Source organism: Pseudophryne corroboree, chromosome 3 (assembly GCF_028390025.1).
Source record: "Pseudophryne corroboree isolate aPseCor3 chromosome 3, aPseCor3.hap2, whole genome shotgun sequence".
NCBI lineage: Eukaryota > Metazoa > Chordata > Amphibia > Anura > Myobatrachidae > Pseudophryne > Pseudophryne corroboree.
Genome location: NC_086446.1, coordinates 280,091,219 through 280,100,920, shown reverse-complemented (window position 1 = coordinate 280,100,920; position 9,702 = coordinate 280,091,219). Strand labels below are relative to the sequence as shown.

The 9,702-nt window shown below is 41.1% G+C and overlaps 1 protein-coding gene across 1 annotated transcript; it reads left to right on the top strand.

Moving 5' to 3' along the window:
- The first annotated feature begins 1,119 nt into the window (after positions 1 to 1,119).
- SOX18 (SRY-box transcription factor 18) lies at positions 1,120 to 8,272 on the top strand. The gene is made up of 2 exons (XM_063959203.1): positions 1,120 to 1,701; positions 5,657 to 8,272. Exons 1-2 carry the CDS (start codon positions 1,395 to 1,397, stop codon positions 6,442 to 6,444), a joined length of 1,095 nt encoding a protein of 364 aa, XP_063815273.1. The 5' UTR covers positions 1,120 to 1,394; the 3' UTR covers positions 6,445 to 8,272.
- The last annotated feature ends 1,430 nt before the right edge of the window (positions 8,273 to 9,702 follow it).

Sequence of the window (9,702 nt, the reverse complement as noted above, 5' to 3'; positions counted from 1 at the left end):
GAACGACAAGCACTGAACTGATCGCAGATGCCGAGTAAGTCTGAAGCTACTCTGAAACTGCTAAGTAGTTTGTAATCGCAATATTGCGAATACATCGGTCGCAATTTTAAGAAGCTAAGATACACTCCCAGTAGGCGTAGGCTTAGCGTGAGCAACTCTGCTAAATTCGCCTTGCGAGCGATCAACTCGGAATGAGGGCCCTGGTTTTGCCCGATTGCTAACAAAAATCCTGCTGCGATCAACTTGGAATTACCCCCCTTGTGTATTTGCGCTGTGGGAACCTAGCGCATGCAAGTAAAGGCAACTTGTACGCATTTCAATCAGATATACATTAATGACTGAAGAGTCATGGCCGTTGGAAGTAAGACGCCATTATAACTACATAAGGGGTTGCAGTTGCAAACTGTGACTTCCCTGAAAAACTCGCAACACGCCACATTTGAGTCACCACTCCCGCGTTACCTGCCACAAATGCTCCCTGTCTGTCAATCACTTAGTAATTCCTCACTGTGACCGCGGCCACAAGGCCATCGTGCCACATGCGCAGTGGCAAAAAGTAGCTCCTCTGCGTACAACATTGCATCCTTCTCTGAATCAGGCCCAATGTGTAACAAAGGCAATTATGGTAATAACAAAATGGCTTATTTTTGCAGTGCAATCAAAAAGGAGAGGGGATCTTTAATTAAAATGTCACATTTAAACATATGTAGGAAAGCCTTGCAGCTAACTGAATTGCCCCCAAAGAGGTTTTTTAACAACAACGCACAGAGCAACCCATAGCAACCAACATTTCAATTTCCAGCAGTGTAGTAAGACTAATAAACGCTGATATGTGAGTCGTTGTCATGGGATACAGCACATAACTGTTATTTGCACATTGTTGCTAAATAAAAGTAGAGTCCCACACATTTTTATGCATGAAAGTAAGATAGTGTAACAAGATCAATTTCTGGATACCATCTAAGGGGTTAACAGTTCCCTCGCAGAATATACAACTAAACAGCTCTCCAGTGCATCTCATCCTCTTCTGCCCCCCTCCTGTGTCCGTCTCCTCCCATCCTGCAGCTGATTGGTGACAAGTTTCTATATTTGGTCCCTATTACTACAAGTTGCCCAAACAGCTGGATGCTGAATGACAGGAAGAACAGCGACAAAGGGAGATATAGACAGAGAACATACTGATATAGATTAGCCGATAGATAGATAGATAGATAGATAGATAGATAGATAGATAGATAGATAGATAGATAGATAGATAGATAGATAGATAGATAGATAGATAGATAGATAGATAGATAGATAGATACTGTCTCCAGTGGAGTATACTGTGCAGTATCCCAGGACACTACACATTTTGTGTGCCCACTTCTGTCCACAGGAGGTTGCTAGCTGGAATGCATAGATCTGAGTCAAGTTACTGCAGAGAGGAGACTACTCTGGGTCAAGGTGGTGGCAGTTCATGGGTCCCTCCTCCAGCTGCTGCTTCTGAGTCCAGCCAGCACGCCAACTCACCTCCTGATCCAGACAGCCCTGCTCCAAGCCCCCAGTCTGGTTATGGATACAGCCCTTCTGAGGAGAAACCTGGCGACCCCCGGATCAGGCGCCCCATGAATGCTTTTATGGTCTGGGCCAAGGATGAGAGGAAGAGACTGGCACAACAGAACCCAGACCTGCACAATGCCGTACTAAGCAAGATGCTGGGTGAGACAGAGTTCCATGAATGGGAAGGGGAGGAAGATTGGCATGACATGCCTTGTACTGCAGGGGGTAATGCAGGCTGGTGTGGCATGTGTAAGGGTAAATCCATATGGGTGTTGTTGTGTCAATATGCAGATTACAGGAATATTAATATCACATTGGCAAAGTGTATGAAGGCTGGCATATGTACATGACAGTGGCACAATGCTCTTGGATGTTTATTGGCATAGGTAATTTACATTTCAAAGACATCTATATACTGTATATCACTGAGCACCTTTCCATCACTAGAATCAATTAGAATTTTAGGGCATATTCGTAATAACGGTTACACTGGGCATACAGCATGTAGCACAGCCAATTCATCTGTATTTGATCGAAGGCTATTTTATTTATAACATAATCGTAAATTAATAAAGTATTGTCAATGCAAATCTGGTGTAAAAATTACTTCTTAAAATATTGCCTTGTTTATAAATATGATCCAAAAGTATATTTTTACATTTCTAAAACTGAATAAAGCTGGTGGGTGCAGCTACATCATTGTGCAAGCTGTTAACCCACAATGATAAATTTGTCTTCTTGCTTAGTTTTCAGTTGCAGCAACCTGAACGTGAAATAATCAGGGGTGTCTTTAAATCTTGGTAGCTGATTGCAGTAGCATGGGTGCAGCCCATTCAGTACTGTACTGTACACCAATTGAATGTAAAGCAAATGTAAGGATGTAATAATTGGTCGTGTGTTGGTACATGGCTATCTGTATTCTGTAGAGTAATAGTCTTTTAGAATAAGCACTTTCAGAGAATTTTGTTAAGTCTTTAATACATATTTGCAAATAACTGAATGTAAGTAGCAAAGCAATATGATTATTCTACATAGGCTCCAGTGCATTACAGATATTAGACCTAGTTCAGTATAAAGAGCTATAATCATATATTAACCAGACATTTGCTGTACATCCTATATTCAGTTATTACACTGATATACTGAGCCTTCTATGGGTTGATCAGACAAGCATATTCACATTATTTCCTCCTCACATTACTCGCCAAATGACATAAACAGACTGCTATGAATACCTGCAGGCAGATCCTGCTTCCTGTACATCTTTGTTGTTCAAATCATTACTAGTCAATGTACTATTTTCCATCACGTACCCACTGATTACCTGCACTTACTGTGTATTTCTGCATCATATATGGGATAATTACAGTGACAGCATTTGTTTAGTAAAAGGACAGTACTCGTAAAGAATACCCTATAGCAAGCAAAAAACTTGCTTTATACCCTTTCACACAGAAAATGAAATTCCCAGGTGAAGCAGTTCTACCCGCTAATTTCACAAAAAACACGGGTCCTTTCTCTGTGTGAAAGGGTCAAAAGGGTCGAAATTCCTGTGACTTCGACCCAGGAATTTACCAGGGTTGGAGACACGGGTTGACCCTTTCACACAAGACAAAATACCCCTGTTGATCCACAAATGACCGTGTCGAAATTCTTGACCTGGTAATTTACCTCTCTGTGTGAAAGGGAAGGGGGTCAGACAGAGACCAGCAACATGACCCAGTACTGAAATGCCGGGTTTTCTATCTGAAAGTGGTATTAGACTAATGAAAGTTAATATATTATTGGTTACTCAGGATTCAGCATGCCAGGTATAGCTAGGGGATTTGGTTCTACTTCATTAATTCACCAGTTAATTCAGCACAAGGTAACTCCAGTTGGAAAATGTGTAGGACATTGTCTAATGGGTGAAATTAGTTGTTTTGGAAGATCCTGTATATATGCAGGTTAACTAAAACAAAAGGCAAAAAAAACTGCTAATAAAAAGTAGATATAATCATGCACAATATGGGTTATGGACACATTTTTAAGTAATATGTATATCACATAATTCACATAGATAATATCAAAGTTATTTACTGAGTGTGATATTCTAGTGTAACAATAGTAATACTCTTTGATATGATATAGTGAAAATATAGTGAAAATATAATAATTGCTGTATTCCTTAGCAACAAATCAAATATTCATGCACTTGATCATAACAGCTAATATTTTATTTGATTGCTGGGGATTACATGAAGTGTTATTTAAGCATTTATATGTCATTATTATAATTATACATTTATGTAAAAGCATCAGACATGCTGTATCCTATGTCACTACACTTATGGAAGACATCTATAGATAATACCATAACCTGTCAAACAGACCCCTCAGAATGCACAGAATGATAATACTCTTTTTTTTTTTTGCTTTTCCTAATATATTTCATATCAACTGCAATCTCCTGGGCTGATGAATGACTTAACCGGTCTATATTTCCAGTTGATTATTACATGTATTCAGCCCAATTGTTGCAGTGAGTGAGAAAATATATGTATATTATTATCACACTTGGAAGACATGAAACAAGGTGGTAGAACTATTACAACATGTGAAAGCTGGGGAAAGTCTGTACTACAAATTGTCACTGAATGCAAATGGGTCCATGTAATAATATTAGAATATACCTGTCACCTATATATGGCGCAGGCATCCATTGTAAACAATGTTATCATATTAATCAGTAAGTAGTAGTAGCATTACTGGGAGTACCAACCTCCATTCTAGGTGACGTAGAGAATTTATGTTTGGTTTATTATTTACAATACTTTTATATTATTCATCAAACCTGCAATAGGGTCAGTTGTGTTTTTGCCTGAAAAGACACAGTTTTAACGTGGCCAACTCCTCAACTTAGAAAAATTGAAGTGGCACAAAACCAAGGATTCCCGGCGCAAATTAGTCTACATAATTATAACCTAGTCAAATAATCACAAACTGCACATAATCTAGGCTTTGCAATGGTATTTTAAATGACAAGATACACACAAATAATTAGTGCGCTTAGCGAACTGACAGGAAATATATAGTATACAAAATATAAATATATATATATATGTATATATATATATATGTCTGTGTTTGCCTTCACTCAATTGATACAACTGTATCAATTGAGTGAAGGCAAACACAGACATATATATATATTTTTATATTTTCTATACTATATATGTCCTGTCAATTCGCTAAGCGCACTAATTATTTGTGTGCAACTACTCAACTACATTACGTTTTTTAAATCTGTAAATAATTAAAATGTTAATTTTTTTTATATGGTACCAGTATACTGTGCAGCATTTTTGGGAACACACTCTAGTTTTCTAGTCAGCAAGGTTGACTATTCCCAAATACTATAGACTAAGAGGTAAGGTGGACTTGCCTGCAAGTTTAATTTATGACACTTTGAGGTTAATTTACTAAGACTTGGATGGAGAGAAAGTGTACGAAGAGAAAGTACCAGCCAATCAGCTACTAACTGTAATTTTCAAACCCAGCATTTGGCATGGTAGTTAGGAGCTGATTGGTTGGTACTTTATCTCCGCCCACGTTATCTCCATCCAAGGCTTAGTAAAGTTTAGTGAGGGTGTGTTCTCACAAAAGTGGGCAATGCAGAGCTGGTCTTGAGCCAGTATGGTGGTAAATCGTTTATGCCAACTATAGGGTAGGTGTAATTGCACACTGTTGATGTAAACAAGGCACATAAACAGATGCATAAAATGCAGATGGATAATATATGCATTTGTCCATGTATGTTTCTTTTGAACAATATACGCCAAATTTACTTCCATCTCTACATTAGGCTCATTGTTTCCATTAATGTGAGTTATAGTGTATTGTGATTTATTTGACAATATGTAGTGTATCCAAAGACGTAAGGCTGTATCATCTATTTGTACTAATTATTATGTAATATGTACTAAAAATGTAACAAATAAAATATATATTTTTGAAATTGTCTAGTACTGTGAATATAATTATTTCTCATGTACCATGCCGAGTTACAGGCAATGACTTGTTTACATTTCTCTTACTTGAGAGAGTTCTTGACATTAATCTCAATTTCCAACAGGTCAGTCCTGGAAGAGCCTATCTGCCATGGAGAAACGTCCTTTTGTAGAGGAGGCAGAACGCCTACGAGTTCAGCACCTCCATGATCATCCCAATTACAAGTACCGCCCACGTAGGAAGAAGCAGGCCAAAAAGATGAAGAGAGTGGAGGCAGCCTCATTACTTAGGGGTGAGAGATATTCCGGGGGACATCCCACCACAAATCTCACCCATTTCCGAGAACTACAGCCGTTGCCATCCAGTGAGCTGGAGAGTTTTGGGCTCCCCACCCCTGAAATGTCTCCCTTGGATGTTCTGGAGCAGAGCGAGCCAGCCTTCTTCCCTCCTCATATGCGAGAGGACACAGATTCTATGCCCTTTAGATCTTACCAACATGGCATCGACTATGGGCAGGAGAAGGCACTAAGAGAGCTCTCCATCTCTTACTCACCCTCACCCACTCACATGAGTAACATCCTTAGGACTAATCCGTCCTCTGCTTTCTACTACAATCCTCAGGGTGGACCACCAATCTGCACCCCATTAGGCCAGCTCTCACCTCCTCCTGAAGCTCCTCAGCTGGACCCAATGGATCATCTAAACCCATCTGAGCTATGGGGAGATGTTGACCGCAATGAGTTTGATCAGTATTTGAATATGAGCAGGACTCAGGTGTCCATTCCTGGGTATCACTTGCCAATGTCCAAGCTGGCTTCCGCTAGGACTATACCCTGTGAGGAGAGCAGCCTGATCTCTGCTCTCTCTGATGCCAGCACCGCTATGTACTATAGTCCTTGCATCACCGGCTGATAGTCTTCAGTGAAGGCAAGCTGCTGGTGTCTATGGTGGCAGATGGACATCAGTATGAGGCATGCCCAGATGTAGCTTTGTCTACAACTGGGTGCCAGGTGCAGATCACCCCAGTGATACAGTAATGTGCAATGTGGTCAGAGGAGGTCACACGGGATGTACCCATCACCAACACTCTCATGCAGGATACAGGGCTGCAGACAATGTAAAAAGGGATTTCCACCTTTATAAAACATTATTAAATTGCCTTGTACCTGCTCTCCTGCAACACTTAATATATCGTTAAACAGGTTTCTGTGTGTGCTTATCAGCTATAAGTGTACATAACTAGGCAGTGATTTTCATTGCCCTTCTATATGACACAGCTTTGCTCTGCACTCTGCATTTTAACTAAAAAGTAGTCTTGTGTCGTATCCAAGAGCAACTACAAAAAATTAGCTGACTACTATTAAATCGTAATAAAATAAACACTTAAAAGCTAGAAATAGAAAGCAGTGTTGCAAAAAAGTGTGTACAAGCAGATAATTAATGCCATTTTAAGGTGGAAAGTTCACAAAGTTTTCAGATTTTGTGTATAAAGACTCTTGCAGTTATGCTTTATGCTATGAATCCCGATGGCAGCAAATATGGCAAAAAACTCACGCAAGAGCACATTTTAAAACCAAAGGAGATGACACAAGAATGTACTTTTCACTAGTTCTTAGTGGATTTACGGATGTATAGTGGTTCAGAGTACAAAATGGACGCGTGTAGGTGATGATGGATATACTTTGATGAGCATCATGGTTGAACAGGTGTGAACAAGATGAAATACTGCCTTCTGTGGTTATGTTGTAGTACTGACTCTCAGCTTGCATTACCTTCTTATAATAATACAGCCACATGTAGCTTCTAAGTCCCTGAAAAATCCTGGCATCCAGTCCTGTATAATGAGTCAGGGCTATGATATAAAGTGACCCATGGACTAGTCTCTGAACCCACAGTTCACATACTGAGAGCAGCAGGTCTATTTAACCCCCTCGCTGCTTGGATTCTGGGTAATATTTTGCACTGGCCTTTTCCGGTTTCTGGGGTTAAACCAATATTTTATTCAACGTTTTTATGTGTCTGTTTTTTCTACATTTGTATACCATGTAAAAGTTGACAGCTGTTTTTTTTTTTAATTCACAATTTCTATGTAAACAAACCTTGGATTAGGGAATCATTATGAGGATTTGACTGGCTGACCATCTGTATACTGTGATATGTCTTCGCACTAAACACAATCTAGTGACACATGACCAGTTTGTCACCCATTCATATTTCAGTGACACCTCTCTCTCTCTCTCTCTCTCTCTCTCTCTCTCTCTCAGACCTGAACAGGCTTTCACACACAACTACGGCCACTGTAATTTGAAACGTCTGTGTACATCTGTCACACACAAACTCTCCGAGACTAACAAATATACTGTATAACCACTGATAAATAACTCGTATACAAAACATATATACAACATGTACACTGGTATATGTACAACTGGCAACACACACATACATAGGGCTATTTACTAACCTGCCATTTATGTGAGCACTAAACCATAACAGCCAATCATACATTAATTTTCACTGCCAAACCTGCACTAGGCAAGTAACAGCTGCTCACTGGCAGGGGGTTAGGATTTCTACCAAAATGCGCTGTTAGTAAATAACCTTTACTAAGAACTCATAAATTGTTCTATAACAAACACAATGGTGTATCTTGTCTGTGTAAACGTGTCCCCAGGTGCATGTACAGTGGCAGTCTATTCCTCAGATAACAAAAATAAACAATATGAAGGGGTTTAAAACACTTTATATGTTGTTCTTCCGCCCTGTGTATCTACAGCCTTTTCATTATATGGCTTATATGCAACTATGCCACAGCATAAGTCAGCAACACAAATGCTCTGTTGTTATGTGAACGCCTACTTTCTTGCTGCAGGAGGTCTAACAGGTAAGCCACGATTTGCAGGACAAATTTGCTGTATTAGAACATCCTCTTTTGTTGTCTCACTGACCATCAGCGTTTCCTTTTTGAGTCTGGCTTCAGTACCTCTTTCCACTATTTAGTATCAGGAACTGTCTCTCCAACATCAGTAATGTCTCTCTCTCATGTCAGCAGAGCTGTCTCTGACAGGCGTTGGGTATGAAATGCTGGCATTCAGGATGCCAGAGGTCACAATACAGACCGCGGCATCCTGATGGCGGGAATCCCGACAGGACAAAGGTAAGTAGACTTACCTTTCCCCAATGCCCCCTAACCCTCCCTACCCGCAGCCTAAACCTAACCCTCCTTCCCCTGCAGCCTAACCCTAATCTCCCCTTCCTGCAGCCTAAACCTAACTCCCCCTCCCCACAGCCTAAACCGAATACCCCACCACCACCGCAGCTTATCTCTCCGGCGTCGGGATCCCGGCGGTGGGTTGTGAACTTTGTCGGGATGCCGGCCCCAGCATAGCGAGCAATGTCTGGATTCATGCGTCGGAATTTCGACTGCTGGAATCCCGACAGCCGGTATCCTGACAAGATCCCTGTGACACCCCTCTCAGCACCCCTATTTTTGACAACACTACCATTATCTTGTTCTATTAGTTGCCCCCTCAAACTTAGTAAACCCTGTAAGATATCATAGCCCTTGCGAAGGGGCGGAACTCCCAGATGCATCTGCATGTATAGCAGCACCATTGTGGTTCATAGCAGGATCCGAGTGTGACCGCTGCTCTTCCAACAAAGCTCTGCAGTGAACCTGCTGCTGTGATCGGTTCTGTCCCAGGAGCCCTGCTAACACCTGTAATAGGGAAAAGGACGGCTCCTATCTGATACTGTTCAGCCTACGCTGCAGCAAGCAAAGGTGCACCCGCCACTGCTGCTGTATTCTGCATGCTGCAGATGGCTGAATCTCATGAGTCTGACTCCATACTTGCCTACACTCCCGGAAGCTGCGGGAGGCTCACGATTTTTGAAGTAGTCCCCCTCAGCCCTGGAAGAGTAAGAGACTCTTCCACATACTGCCTGCTTCCTAGTGAAGTGGGCAGGATGGTGTAAATCATGGGCCGTGGGAAGGGGTTAAATGACTGGAATTAGCCATTTAGCTCCGCCCCACACCGCAGACCCGCAAATCACAGGTGTTTCCCTGGGTTGGGGTTGGGCCTTTAGCTCCACCCCTTGACATAGTAAGATACATAGTTTTTGAGGCTGAAGAAAGACAATTTGTCCATCGAGTTCAGATCCTCCGCAAGC

Excerpts from the sequence above, each read along its gene's own strand:
- SOX18 (XM_063959203.1), top strand. The coding sequence starts at position 1,395 with ATGCATAGATCTGAGTCAAGTTACTGCAGAGAGGAGACTACTCTGGGT. Across the intron at positions 1,702-5,656 it reads CGTACTAAGCAAGATGCTGG|GTCAGTCCTGGAAGAGCCTA; the intron begins GTGAGACAGAGT and ends AATTTCCAACAG.